A 16,108-nucleotide genomic window follows, 5' to 3' on the forward strand; every position below is an offset into this window, starting at 1 on the left:
GCACATGTCCAAACCATTTCAGCCATCCCTCTCTAATTTTACCTCTATGACGCGCTTTCTAATTTCTAATCCTGTCCCTCAAATGAAAATTTAAGCATCTTCCACTCTGCCACCTACAGTTCCTCCTCCTCTCCTTTTTGCTAGTGCCTCATAATAATAATAATAATAACAATAATAACAACAACAACAACAACAACAACAACAACGATAATAATAATAATAATAATAATAATAATAATAATAATAATAATAATAATAAGTTTCATATTGGGTGTCCTATTGAGTTAAGTTTTCAAAAATTACTGAAAATCCAATTTACCACAGACAATTATAGAAGCCCCATGCTAAAGTCTAAAGCAGGCACAATGAACAATATAAATTTTGGCTGGGGTATTTTATGAACGTGCATGTGTTTGCATTTGTTGCATCTATTGTTTATTTTCTGTGTTAGCAATTATCACAGTTTTTAATTAAATACACTTTCTTGGTATAATATTACTGGAATTGATGATCTGGTCTGACATTGGGCAAATGGCATGGATTCTTATACTAATTGAAAAACAAAGCAAAACATAACAACACAATCAAATATCAAATACTGTATCATATAAGTGAAGGGCAACTTCAGAAGAATGTCAGCTTGTTTCAGCAACAGGAGTATTGCTCATTTTATTCATTCACAAACATTGTAGCAACTTGTTAGCTCAGCTAAAGGTCGCCAAATACACACAATTAAAAAAAATACACATGTATGCACATACAATTCAAATATACATAGTCGTACAGAATATGGACTCTGCCATAAACTCTGAGTTTTACTAGCTACGAGTTACAACACAATAACAACTAAAACATCACTCCACACAGAATGCTCTACATCTAGTTTTCAGTGTTTTAAATGAAGTGTCAAAGAGGACGGAACACAATTATCAATACAGCGGCTAAAGACTCTAAACGGAGGCGCAAATAAAACAGCTAAAACATTTCAATGAACTTAGTAAGCATATGTAATCAAGTTGTTCCTCTTGAAACATATTCGTACATGACTGCAACAAATATTAAGGCACTTTAACTTAAAACATATGCTTTCTTGCTGCCTTAAAATTCTAAGTTGTCAAAAGTTGCGCGGCAGTAGTCATGGTGTCAAATTGAATCCACTGTATTTTTACACAGTCTCATAAAATATTTGAATACCACTCATATTGTACAAGTTTGAAATCTTTAAGACGGCTGAAAAATATTTATTTGGACTTTTAGTTTTATATTCAATTTCCTGTGAGATGGTGTGTTGCTGTCTATTTTGGAGAGACTTTTAAATACAACTCTATATATTTATTTTGAAATAAACCTTAGTATTGTTAAATTACCAACTCATAATTTTAGGCCACAAGATATAAACTCAGGATTCTGAGGATTCTGAAGTTCTGAAGCTAAAGTAGCAATTTGCCAAAACAAAGACAAATATATCTATATACAGTGGCATGATGAATAAAGTTGAGTTAATTTCACTAAACTACGCTGTGAGTTTTTTATAGTTCTCAAGGAAAACAAACACAACAGAAGACCTACTTTGCAACAAAACAAGGGAGAGTGGCGAACACTATTGAAAAGACTAATCATTACATAATGCAAAACGATGAAAGTGAGTTGTGGATTAATTCTGCAAACTGGGGGTAAACTTAGACGGCAAAGACACAATATCATGATGCCAGATTTATTGGCTGTACTGCACATGTGATTGTTGCTCCTCCTTACGTGTTTGACTGAGGCCTAGTCTCCTTTTCTCTGTGGCAACATTTGAGGAACATCACCATTGCACCTTGCCTGCTCTTCCTGTCTGGCTGCACTGAGCAGGGAGAGTGCAGTCTGTGTTTCCGGAGCCTTTTCACTGCAACCACCTTTCATGTTGGCGGCAACGCCGTCGCTGCCACCTGCTGGAGGAGCAGGAGCACCGCTTGGTGCGTTGGGGTCAGCTGGAGCCCCCGTGGCCCCAGAATCGCCCTGCTCAGATGCTCGAAGTCTCTTCATGAGAGTAGTCACTCTAACAGCTTTCTGTGAGTAACGAAAACAAAATTTAGTTCATATAAGTTAAATAAATATAAATTGGCAACTTCACTAGCCACTTCCTTAGGCACAACTGTTCAACTACTCATTAATGCAAAAATCAATCACATGACAGTATCTTCATGTATTTAGACATGTAGGCAATATCCTTTTGTGCATTGTGCTCTACCTACATACAAGATGTATTCTAATACCTGTAGGTACTTTATATATATTTATATTGTGTGTATTTATAATACAATATAAGATATAATATATAATCATGTAATATAACTCATATAAAACATATAATCCATATTGTATTCTATTTGTCGAACCCTTTTTTTTGTACCATGACACCAAAAAATATCTCTAATTTGTGTAAAAACTTTGGAATAAATGTCATTCTGATTCTGATCCACTGAGCAACACTGGGAACCAGTAACTCAAGTCTTGAATGCACATCAAAACTTGAACGACATGGGCTACAGAGCAGTTGAAGACCACACCATGTGCCACGCCACTCAGCTAAAAACAGGAAACCGAGGCTACATTTTTCACAAGGCTTATCAACATTGGACAATAGAAGATTAGGAAAAAGTTGCCTGTTTGACTGTAGGTTCATAATTTTGTGTAAACAACATTAAAGCATTCTTCCTTGTGTCAACAATTCAGGTTGCCGTTGGTAGTTTAACAGTCTGCGGTAATTTTCTTGGCACTTTGGGCCCCTTGGTACCAAGTGAGCATTATTTAAATGCTACAACCAACAGTTTGAAAGCAAGCAGGTACCATCGAAGTGTGTCTATTCTAAGAAACAGAGTCAAATAAGCGTCATTTTATGGATAAAGAAATATGTTTTAGACAATTTATACAACTAGATATAGCCTGCTAGTTGGATCCTGGGCTACAATTGAATATAACGTATGCATTTAATGTATGTAATAAACTAAACATTACATTAATTATGTAATTACATTACAGCATTAATTTAATGATGTATACTTCATATGAAGGACTACCTTCCACTTGGCTTTGGCAAAGTTCTTTTCAATTTGTGCACAAACACCATCCTTGATGTTCTTATCTGAGGCAGCATTGCCAGAAATCCTGAAAATAAGTAACAAAAGAGAGATTTTCCTTCAGTGCCAATGTATTCAACAACTTCATAATTTAACTTGTATTTATAGTACTGTTTACATTTGATTTCGGTTCTTTACCATTCATGGGCTATGGCTTCTTGTGCCGTCAATCGCTGATCTTGATCCACTTCCATTAAAGATGCCACTAAGCTTTTGGCTGTAAAAAATACAAGTAAAATAAACAAACAAACAAGAAATAATAAAAAAAAAATATTTATACCTCGGACACATCATTTGCAATCTGCCTATTGCAGACACACATACATGCAACCTTGTTTCCAAAAAAGATCAGGAGCTGTGTGAATTCATATGGGTTGCATATCACTTGAGTGCAGATGACCTGAACATCTCAACTCAGGATGTGTTTTAGAGAGACCAACCAGATGTAGCAGTTTGAGACAGCTGTAGTAAACTAGTCTGACTCGAGTCATGTGAATGCTACTGACTCTTTTAGTACAAAGTCACACTGCTGGATTCTGTCCATTGTCTAACATCTTTATGGCATTATGTTCAAAAATATTTAGACAGTGCTGAGCTATGGTTTGCATATACTGCTGCTCATACCAAATCACTACCTGACTCATATACTATGATGCTGGTTTTTGAACAGTGAACTAATGCACTAATATACTATAATATACTAATATACTATAATATACTAATATACTATACTAATGCTTCATCCTGATTCGGGGAAATTACCACTTGCTCTAAAAGCACAAAAGGCTGCCGCTAATAGAAGTTTCCTTCAAATACAGTCAATTTGTTAGATATATGTTGCCAGTACTGGACTGGACCCCCATTTGAATTCAGATCTGCCTTAATTGGCATAGACTTCATGGCATAGACTCAACAAGGTGCTGGAAACAATCATCGGAGATTTTGGTTCATACTAACATGATAGCATCATGCAGTTGCAGCAGTTTTGTCAAACACATTCTTTATGTGACTCTCAGACCAGCGTATCTGGCACAAACAACTATTGCCACATTCAAAGTTGTTTTGGGTGGGGGTGGGGGGGGGGGGGCAAATTCTCATGCTCATTTTGAATTTCAGCAAGTCATCTTGACCATGTCTACATGTCTAACATTGACTTGCTGCCATATAAATGATTAGACTTTTGCATTTTTGAATGTGCTGTAGAGTCAGTAAACCTAATGAAGTCTGTAGTGAGTATATATGCCTGCTGCTGTCTGAGGCTGAGGTAAACAATGGTCCTGATCCCCTAGTGAGAACATACAGGATTTTTTGTTTGGTTTTTGGTTTGCATTCTGTTTTTTTTCCTACATTTTACACAGCATCTCAACTTTTTTTTTTTTAATTTTAAAAACAAGGTTGCACAAATTGTCAAATACATTGAGTGTCTCTTACCAGAGTCTGAAATATCATCCCAGTATGGGGAATCAAATTCATAATCCCCTGACAAAATCTTTAGGAATAGATTCTTATCACGATTATCAGAGTCATCTTCTTCAGCATCATCATAAAAAGGAGGGTTCCCAGACAAACTAATGACATGGAAAAAAATGAGGATAAAAGAATAAGACTTTCTTCCACAAAACTCTAACTTAAGAAAACAAAACAAAACTTGTAATACAAGATACTCTAAGCACATTATGAGTCACTTACAGTATATACATGATCACACCTATGGCCCAGCAGTCCACGGGTCTTCCATATCTCTGTCTCGCCACCACTTCAGGGGCTAGCAGCAAAAACAGGTTTTAAGTATTTTGGCAGGTTTGCACTTTATAGTTAAAAACTAAAGCAGTACAAGATGAATTTTATTGATCTGAACTGATTTTACTCACCAAGATATTCAGGAGTCCCACATGGATCTTTAATGAGTCCATTTTCCAGTTTTGCCAACTGGAAGTCGCTGATAACAATTTTGGAGTGCTTCAAGCGATTAAAGTAGACCAAGTTCTCCAGCTGGTTAAGAAAATGAAAGTTTGTTTGTTTCATAGAAAGCATATGAATGCAACATTATTACAAGGTGGTCCCTGCATACAGTAATTTATTTGGCCAGTGATGACATGCTGTTGTTTTTCACTAGGTGTCAGCAGTGCAGTACCTTAAGGTTTCTGTGGACGATTTTCAGAGAGTGCAGGTAAGCTACAGCTTCCAACACCTGCCTCATAACATTGCTGGTGTCCCTCTCTGAGTAGTAGCCTTGATCTAAGATCCAGTCAAAGACCTCTCTGCCTGTAGCGCTGGCAAAACAGGACACCTAGATTTAGTACGTCACTTTTTGATAATACTCCAAAACATTTCACAGATTCAATAAATCGTTTCTTTTGTGAGAGAGGTACAGTGAGCAACAAATGCCCCAAAACTACTCACAGCTCCAGGAAAATAAAGTACTCTTTCTTTGTTTCGAAGGCGTCAACCAGCTGAAGGATGTTATGATGTTTTACCCTTTGAAGGGAACAGGAGAAAGATGCAGTGACGTAGGTGAGGTTACATGGGAAATAACTGAGTCAGAAAGGATAACAAAATCTCAGTGGTACTCTGTAAAACACGAGCATAAAACAAGGTAAAGCTGTGTAACTGCAACAGGCAGTTTTTTCCATTACGTCAAAAACTGCCAGCATGGCATCACCACGGTCTAGCTCATCAGAGGGTGAATTTTTAGAACACCAACTAAAACAGTGCAGGCCTTAGTCAAGCAATGACAAATCACCACAATAATATGTCAGTTCCAGATTCATAAATAATCAACATCTAATGAATTCCTTATTAAACTGATTTGGGACCAAGTATGCTGATTGTTATTATAATTTCTTGTCAGTTGCTGGTGGTGTTGACCTTTATTATGTATTATTTTTCATGCAAATGTGACAATTGAGTCCTTCGACATCACAATAGGCCCACCGAATGTTACGTGTCATAGAATCTCAGGCTTTTAAAAATAACGTTTTACAGGATAAGAATGGTGGGAGACCCAATGGAAAAATCCTAACCAAAAATGTTTTTAGTTCTAATTTTGTCAGGTCCGATACCCATTTGTCACTAATGAAGACCTCATCTTAAAGCACAGCTAACACACTACTTTTATTTTATTTTTTTAAAGTGATGAGCAGTAGTTTTGTTTTTTTTACTCATCAGTAAACACTAGATTTAAGCTGCACATCGTGTGCTCTAATAAACATTTACAAAAGCAGTCCATGTGGGATAAACCCATGTTTATGGTAATGCCATGCCATCTACTGCAATAGTTATGCTCACTGATCTCTCTTTTTCTTCTTCTTCTTCTTTTTTTTTTTTTAGCAGATTTTCAATATGTTAAAAAGGCATAAGTCATAATTTGGCTGCAAAATAAATATATATTAAAAGGATAAATTAAGGAGTTTACTTCTCAGCTTGGTAGATGGTAAGTAAATTTTGAACATCACCGGACTTATCCTTTAAGCAAAAACAAATATGTATGAAACTTGCAATCTGACTTTACTTGACTTTACTCTGTTTGTCACTTTTGCAATATACCAAACTTGAATATTTTGGCTTTTTCACCACAATGCGCCCTTTTTGGTATTTTTGGCTGAACTCAGAGATAAATGGTCATTTCACATCAGCTTTGCTTCACTGCCAGGTGGCTTCCACACCCCTAAAGCTCTGAAATGAGCAGCGCCATACTTTACTTACATCTTCAAGATCTTAATCTCATTCTTGGCAGCTTTCCTGACTTTCCTTCCATCCTTTTTGTGGAACTTTTTGCATGTGTACATCTTTAAGGTGTTCCGGTCCTTCGCCCGGAATATCTCACAAAACTCCTCTCTGTGTCAATATGGAAAAAAAGCAAACATATATCATATTATGAGTCAAAGTCTGTACTAGAGATGGCATGATACCACTTTTTTATGTCCGATACCGATATCATAAATTTGGATATCTGCCGATACCGATATGAATCCGATATAGTGTATTTTTTTAATGAATAAAACTGTTTGCGGGCCAAAAACAAACAAGAGAGACAGAAAAGCCGATCAGCTGATCACTGATTAGTTTCATGATTGAAGTAGCAACAGGAGAGGGAGGGAGAGAGAAGAGGCAGTTGCTCCATATATCGGTTGTTAAGCTTAACGTGGGAATGCTTTACAAACATTCAGAGATGAACTTACACACTTGCTTTACTTCTCTCTGGGATAACTTTCTTGGAGATGAAATGCCGGTTTGGCAGCATGTAGCGAGGCTCTAAATGCTCAATCAGACCACCGACAGGTCTCGCACGCCACAGCCGCTCTGTCACGTGAGGCATACTGCTCCGACGTGCTAAGGTTATGAGCTGAGTTATGCCATGTCGCAAGTTTTGTGAGGTGCTTTTGTGATATTTAATGGATCAGATTGCATTTTTATTTCTCTCCGATATCCGATCCAGTAATTTACGTCAGTATCGGAGCGATACCGATACGTGATATCGGATCGGTCCATCCCTACTCTGTACACACTTGTCAGCATTCAGATAGGGAAAAATTTACTCACGATTTAACAATTTGTCCGAGGTCATACTTGTCGGTCACCTCTGAGGGACTGTTGTAATCCTTCTTCTCCCCGAGTGTCAAACAGCCAAATGGCATGGCAGCTCGTGCCCTAGCCGGGGAATATCTTGCCAACACAACCTGCCAACGATGGGTAATAAGTGAAGAGATAACATATGAGTATAGCTTTGTTTTGAAAGATATCAGCATAGTACATAGTATTTGCTAAATACTGTAAACAACATTATTGCACACGAGTTTTAAAAGCTGTGCTAAAAATTACTTGAGAAAGAAATAAACTGTTTCATTAATGACACTAAAAGAAATGGGGGGAATGGTTTCTCAGTGATGCGTTTAGCATTAAATGAGTAAATGCAGTAAATCAGTGCACACATTTGCAGGAAGCAAAACTCTCTTTCTCTGGAATCTTTTTGGTTGTACATCTGAGACTAGGCAGGCATAATTGAGCTTGTGGGAGCAAATTATTTCAAATTACCACAAGAGCAACACAACATAAAAATTAAAAATTTCAGTAATCTTCTTCGGGGAACTCAGTGAGACCGGCAAGCGTGCTTCTTTCCATCCTGCAGTGAGTCAGCCCTGTACTGCAGGAGCAGCGGCTTTCATTTGTTTGTTTTCTGCAGTAAAGAATATTCAGGTGGATCTGACCTTGTGCAACAGCTGACATTTTTTCTGCTTTTGTATATGCTAAAATGCTTAAAATTTGGAAAAGCTGTTGCCCTGTTGGCTTTGAAATAACAAGAGAAAACACCACAATATTAACATATAAACCCGTACATGTTCACTGTCAACCAGTAGGAAGAATTCAATTATAAGAATTAAGAAAATATATGAGAAAATCTATTAGAGAATAATATTATTGTCCAAGTACTGTACTACAACAAAGTAAGTGGTAGTTTATGATCACAAAACTAATGAATAACATGCAGTGTAAGCCACATGGTTTCCCAAAAAGAAGTTTAGTGCCTTCGTTCGAATACGTAACTGTGTGTCAGACAAATATTATAATGCTGGAAAATGTGAAATCACATAGGATAATTTATTAAATGCTTATCTGTTTTTGGTCAATCTTCCCAAGGACACCAACAGAGTAATGTAAAGCAATTTAGACTCTAATAATATAGTCTGTGATTTATACAGTAATTTTATGGTATGAGTCAAAACACTGACAGGTTCCAACAATGTGTATTAGTTCTCCATGTTCCGTGAACAACAGCTTCCACACACATCATGTATGTGATCCATCCATCCATGCATTGGTGGCGATTGACTGGCTGGAGCCCATCAGAGATGTTACAGGACAAAAGAGTGAAAAGCTGAAATCCTGGGTACAGCCTGGACAGGTTACCAGTGTATTTTCATGCAGGTTTTATTTAACTCAGTTCTGCAGAAATCCCAGGTTCTGAACCACCAATTAATTTTCTATAACACAAATCTTGATATGTTGTAAGATAAACAACATAAATGTGAGAATTTTTATTATATGGGAAAAAAAACTTTTACTAAATATGTCAATCATACATCATAAATAACCTACAGCTTTCATAAATACAAAACACTTTGAGTGCACTGGTCTCTCTGATGACCAAAATAACAGAGCTTACAAATACATAACAACATAAATCCTTAACTGTAGGATAAATGACTGCATGCAGGATGACATTTCCAACTGTATGCCACAAAAAGCCCAATAAATTAAATTCACCCACATGAATTCCTCTAACAGGTTTCTATGCCAATTTCACAGCCTGGCTACATAACCCCGCTGCTTTTTTTTCATCATGAAAATTGGAGCACTTTTATGGACACAGAGTGATCTAACACTGGATCATTTGCTATAACGTGTTCTCAGAGCAATGGCATTTTGTGTTTCGCCTTTGCTTTGAATTAGTTATCTACTTTGCTTAGAGACTTTCTGTCTTGTGAGATCAGTGCAAGCAGCTGGTGGTCAAAGTGTTTACCAGCTGGGCTTCTGGTGTCAATTCTAGGTTAGAACTCAAACTTTGCTTTGAAATTACACATAACTTTACATTCTGATAACGTGATCTGATGCAGCTGAACAAGTCCACAACTCCCAGCTAAAATTACTGATGACATAGGATCTGTGTGTGGATAACAGACTATTTTTTTTGGCAGGCCTTACAATGGAAGTAGCAGCCAGTGCAGAAGAGTGGGAGTACAAAAATTCTGACTGAGGTGTTGAGTGATAGCCTCAGTCAAGACCAGAGATAACGATTTCTCCCAGCTGCTGCATCCAGTAATATCTGTAGTACAGCAAGGTGTAACATATTTTAAGAAGATGTTCTTTCAGTGCACTTTTTAACAATGTATTGCTTAAGAGTAATTGTGAATCAAGATAGCACCCTCGAGTCAAAGACACTGGGATGGTATAGATGACCAAATGTTCTCAAGGTGACTCTCCAAAGACATCTATGTGAGATAGTGATGCTGCAGTATCTGAACTCCTTATCTTTCCTAGCGATATTCCAAATTTTAGCTTCTTTTTAAGCAATCTAAGAAATGACATAAGTCAGGTTAATATGTCACCATAAGGCTATTTAGTGGTTTAGTGGAAAGACACATTTTCCAACTTCTTTATCGCTTGGATTTTGTGTTTGCAAAGTGCTCTTTCAGTAAACAAATTGATAACAATTCTAAAATGCAGCATCCTTTATTAGACTTCAGCAGATGACCTTTATTGCATTTTTTACACATCTTCTATCTCTACCTGTATGTACTGTAAAATTTTTGACGCATGAGGTTCATATCATTAGTACATTAGTAAGCAATGCAGTAGGTAGTTACAGTACAACTATTATTAGTTTAAGAACTATGTAATTGTGTGTAAATAGGAATGCGGACACATTATGCAAGTTACCAGCATTTCTAAGTCACTGTTACTTATGTGGTAAAAAGTAATCCACCCACTCTTTGACTACAAACAGGCCACTTTTATTTTGAGCACGCTAAAGTGAAGGTGGGGGTCAACTTGGAGTAGCCAAAGGGATCAAGTCTCTTCTTTTCAGCCATTACTTTTTTGTTATTTAAGTCCATCCCAGACTTTACTCAAGGTTGTGTTTTTTCTTCAGTGTGCACAAGCAGAAGATGTTTCCTGGGGGGTGAGTGAAAGACCGAGAGTGCTGCAAACTAAAAGCACACGATCCATCTCCTCCTGCAGAGCTCTAGCCTAAACAATTCCATACTTCAGTTTACCATTTGCCTGGTGAAAATGCAGAACACAACAGCGTGGCTCTCCTCTGTCCTAAAGGGGCGAGCTTTCACTTCTAGAGTATGGGAAGCGTTTGAAAGATATGCCCAAGCTAAATCACATCCTCTGCATGAATCTGACAAGAATAATACCCAGACTCACCATTAGCATTTTCTCTCACTCAGATTGATACAACTCTGTTGTCTCGGTATCAGAATAATTTCTTTTCATTATACATACAGCAGTCCTGTAAGGCTCATTTAGACCAATGGAAGAACACATACTACATACATGAGGACACAAACACACACATTTTGCTTTTATTGTTTGTGTTTATTCAACCAGAATTCATGATCCTATTTACCCTCACTTATAAAAGGGCTTGAACAAAAACTAGGCCACAAGCATATTTAGTAAGGTCTGACCAGAGTTTTAAGAAACAAGCATTTCATCTCATGGCCTCTGTTTCTCACCACGCAGCCAATAGCTACCGCAGAAAGACAGACGATATCATGAATGCCAAGCAGAATTAGAAGGTAAGGCGGATGTCAGACCAGTTAATACAATTATCAGACCTCACAATGAATCACAGATCCCTACACCTGTTCTCATAAGCTTGAGTCACAGGACGGCTCAGCAAACAATAAACAGAAATATGGCAAGTTGGGCAGAATTTTGTGTGCACATGTTTTTCCCCTTTCGAAGCAATCTTTGAGATAAGAAGCAGTTCTTCAGCAGAAGACAGAAAAAAAAAAGACAGAAGACACTTGACTATTGCTGAGTCAGGGGTCTTTTATCTATGCTTTTTGAAAGAGCTGAATGAAGTGCTCTTCAGTAATGGGGATGTAAATTATGTCTCAAATTAAGTCGCTGAGCTCAACTTAAAAAAAGAAAAATGTAACTAGCGACACCCTTGGTGAATAATGACAAAGGCAGAGCGGTGTGATTAGAAAACGAATTAATAAAAAAAAATGATGTCACTGTCCAGCTGCTGATTGGTAGCATAAAGTGATAGTTCAGGTTATTTTGTTTTCAGTAATAACAACTTTAATATACAGCCTACAAAGCTGACAGTCGTGATGCGTGGGTTTTGAATAGACACCTTTTTTTACAGAGGTTTTGCAACATTAAAAACCAAACACAAAAAACCTCCCATTTCTATGCTGAAATGGGATTTAAACAAAAGTGAACAAAAAGGTCAAAAATGTATAAAGAAAAAGAAAAAATGATCCCCCTGAACTTGAATGTGATGTATAATATCTGACAAGAAACCAAGAAGCAATTTGTGTTTAGGTCTCTGTCCTTTTCATTGACTTTGTTGTTGTTATTCACTAGCTGGAGTTGCAGTTGTTTTATTGATAGTGACAGTGGGATGAAATGTATGTATGTTACAAAAATGAAACTGTGAGTACACTGAGTCATAGAGCTGCAGTCGCATAATGCTCCCACTGACCCTTTATTAAGGAAAATAAATTACATACATCTGGAACACATTACCAACTGGACATGGCCCTGCCACAAAGGGTACTAAAATATAAGCCTTTGTCTGTAAATATCATCCTAGGGCACATCTCAGCTGCCTACCACCGGTCTAATTTTTGAAGAATAAGATTAATGAGGATGGATGGCACTTTTTCACAATGCGTTCCAGCAGTTGCACAACACTGCCTAACCTTAGGGGACTATTATAATTCAAAATAAAATCTTTGAGGGATGAGGCATTTCTGCGTTTTGTTCTGTTCATGCTGATGTGAGTTTGAGAAAAAAAAAAAGCCTGGAAATTTGCATTATGCATTATATTCTAGCAGTTAAAAATGACAGCAATGTATCAGAATTTTAAAATAATCAGTGTTTTTAAGCAGTCTCACCTAGGCTGCAGTGCCTGAATTGCATGAACGTGTTAAGTTTAAATATGGCTAAAAATAATAACCATCATCTGCATTCAGTAAAAAAAAAAGTATGACTGTGGAGCTGGGTGGAAAAGATTTGTATATTTTATTTTATGTGTTAAAATGCCGAGTTCAACACAGTGCCAGAAGTTTATAATTTTAATTTTAAAAACATCTGAAATAAAAATTAGATTTCATGAATTTACTGATTTCAGTTTGCAATAGTCTTTTTTTTGTAATTTAATGAATTGGCATCATGAATATGTACATGAAGTAATTTCATGTGTTTTTATGTGTTATGCTTCACTCATTTTGCTTTATTAAATAAACTATTATCTAATAAACCCTAAAATACTAAGACATTACATGTTCAATGTTCCTGCAGTGACATTGTATTTATAATCCATCTTATAACTGTATGTTGTTTCACTGTAATAAAGCTTTGTCTCTTTTGGTCTTCTAAGCAGCATAATTGATATGCTGAGTCATGTTGAACAACTGTGATGGAAATTGGATGATGTGTACCGATTTTCCCCAAAGCAGACGCTCATTTTACGGATACTATTTACTGTTGTTGCCTTGTTTACTTGTTTTATGTTCTAGTAGACCACTAGTACGCATACTTCACAATGTAATGGGTGTGTTTGTGTAGGAGGTAACAACTGACAACCTCTGAAGGCAGTTTGGAAGAACATAAACCTTTTTTTTTTTGGGTGGGGGGGGTCTGGAGAACATTTTTTTTTCTTTTACTGTGCTTTTGTTGTTAGGTTTGCCCGTGACATTTTACAGACATGACTATAAGCGTCCTTATTTATTCCTTATTTATTTATATATTTATTTTTAAATAAATGTTTCTTGCTGCTATTTTGGAATTGGATTGTTTGTCAAAGCCATGTGAGACAGTGGCAGCAGGCCAGAGCTGTGGATTTGGCCACAGCTGAGGCTCTTCAAAGGAAACTGCTTGGTGACAGGGGGCAGATGGCAGTGATAGTATCTGAGCCAAATATTTTAGCTTGTAATGCTTCATTTATGATTAAAATGTCCCTCTTGCTAGCTGTGAATGCAAAGCACACATTTACATTTTTCATTTTCTGACACATTAAGGCAGAAATGAACACAGGCAAAAGAAAAGTGTTTGTTTTGTCCCAACCCACCCCACCCCACCCCTCCTCGAACGGCAGGTCCAGTGAGGTGGAGAAAATTGTTGAGTGTGAATCAGTCCTTTTTTTGTGCTTGCTTGTGCAATGCATTGACTCGTACCATTCAACTCTTTTCTGAAGCATCACTGGCTCATCTTACCACTTTCTTCTGATGTTGTTTTGTTGCCATGGTTTCCAAGAGCTACAGTATGCATTGTGGCACTGTCTGTACAGAACAGCTCTCTGTGCTCTCACTGGCATTACTCCCCAAAACCACTGCCACTTCATGTGACCGAAACTCTATTAAAAGAGTTTACAGAACAAAACTTCAAAAATATTAACCGAGGTAATTAATCGAGAAAGATACTGAAGCTTGTTCACCACAATACTCTGACACTATACCAGAGCGGTGTATGACCCAGTTATCAGACAGCTACTTTAACCTACTGGAATGCACCACTGCATAGAAATATTAAATTCAGTGTATAGCTTGCTACATGAACTGAAAACCACAGCTCTCTTCAGGTAAGCCCTTTCCACACTCTTCTCAGTGATGAATCTTTTACTGTTTCTTGGAAAAAAGAACCACCAAAGCAGAGTGTGGTGTGTCTACACCTCTGTTTGTAAATATATGTAAATACCGGATATTCATACATGCACATTCTAATATGCATTTCCAAATTCTGCATTTAAACACAGCATCTCTTATCACTGTATCATTGTATCAAGTATCTTGTTTTCTGCACCAGGTTTCCCAAACTTCTGTGCGCTAATTACAAATTCCCACTCTTGTAATGCTGTATAATTGATCCAAATCCGTAATGACTAAAATGACACGTCACTGCAATCCTTTCAAGAGCCACTACAGGTATACAAGGGCACCCTTATGGCTTTCTTTTTTTAAAATGGTTTATTCTAGGAGACCGTCACTTGGACTGTTGTGCTTCTTCTGGGAAAGTGTTCAAAACGTCAAAGCACTCTCCCTCCTTCTGGGGTGTAAGAAGTGGTGGCCAAAGTAAGTGGGGATTGTAAGCTCGCTGGCTGTGAAAAGATGACAAATAATGACAAGGAGGCATGGACACCGCGAGACTGTTAAAATGTGAACTGAAGAAGTACTGCAGTCTGAGTGCAGGGAGAAGACGCCTTATGTAAATCTGGAGCGCAGTTTGAGCAAGTCTGTGAACTACCGCTTCAAAAATTTTAGATTTTGAATTAAGTTATGATAATGAGGAGTATAGGCAAACTTGCCATCGGCAGCAAAACCGATTTCACTGTTATTAGTCTTCCTATAGGAATACACTGACAGCCCAATAGCTCATGCAGGTTTAACAGTTTATGCATAGCTCAAAAAATGCGCTTAGCACAGGTTCGTCCGATGTCACCGATCCTGCTGTTTTCTGAAATCACGTGAGAATGTCTGCTATTCCTACCAAAATGTTTAATTCCTCCAAAAGTTTTCAAAACATCTTCGCTGTGTTGTGTTTTGGTATCAAAGACGGTCATTAGCGTTACTGAATAAATAAACCTCGGGGAACATCCCTCAACAATTTCACTTATCGTTTTTTTTTTCAGTGTTTTGCAGTCTTATGACACTAATCCAAATTACGCAAACTGTACTCACTTACCTTCAACGAAGTCAACTGGTACTCGGTAATCCAAGTCTTTGCGTAATATTCGAGTATTTGACTGCGGCTTCACTTTTCTTTGGATGCATCCACTGATGTCCCAGCGTGCTATCACAGAGATATAAGATACTCGAGCGTTTCCAACAAGTCAGCGTATTCACGGGAGTATTACGTGAACGTTTGATGGTAACCGCGGACTATGATGCAGAAAGGAGGGGAAGCGTGTGTGCGCGCGAGTGCGACTCACTGTGTAGCAGTGTTTGGAGCACTATATACGTGCACCACTGCATCAATTATGTTTTGAAAGCAAAATATATTTAGGGAGATGTCTCAAAATGGGGAAGGAGGAACAGGAAAAAAAAGCTTCTTCTTTTTTTATAGAACGAAAATCTCGTTGCTACTTTCACGAGGAAGACTGGAAGTAATTCCATTTTAAATGGCCATTTCCTTTCATTAGATTTCTTTCATCCCTGAAGAAAGGACGGTGCAGCCTACCTTTAGGGTGAACTTTCAGTACACCTTGTGGTTAACCAAATAACAGCATATTTAGTCATGAAATTAGAGTT

General features: G+C 37.4%; 1 protein-coding gene across 1 annotated transcript; it reads right to left on the bottom strand.

Annotated features, from left to right (window-relative positions):
• Positions 1-439: 439 nt before the first annotated feature.
• LOC102793020 (caM kinase-like vesicle-associated protein) lies at positions 440-15,813 on the bottom strand. The gene is made up of 11 exons (XM_006783141.2): positions 15,543-15,813; positions 7,665-7,801; positions 6,828-6,959; positions 5,526-5,600; positions 5,257-5,395; positions 4,994-5,114; positions 4,812-4,887; positions 4,554-4,690; positions 3,261-3,339; positions 3,063-3,150; positions 440-2,052 (listed from the first exon to the last, which is right to left on the bottom strand). Exons 2-11 carry the CDS (start codon positions 7,757-7,759, stop codon positions 1,771-1,773), a joined length of 1,224 nt encoding a protein of 407 aa, XP_006783204.1. The 5' UTR covers positions 7,760-7,801; positions 15,543-15,813; the 3' UTR covers positions 440-1,770.
• Between the last annotated feature and the right edge of the window lie 295 nt (positions 15,814-16,108).

Source organism: Neolamprologus brichardi, chromosome 5 (genome assembly GCF_056152115.1).
Source record: "Neolamprologus brichardi isolate AB-2024 chromosome 5, ASM5615211v1, whole genome shotgun sequence".
Classification (NCBI taxonomy): domain Eukaryota; kingdom Metazoa; phylum Chordata; class Actinopteri; order Cichliformes; family Cichlidae; genus Neolamprologus; species Neolamprologus brichardi.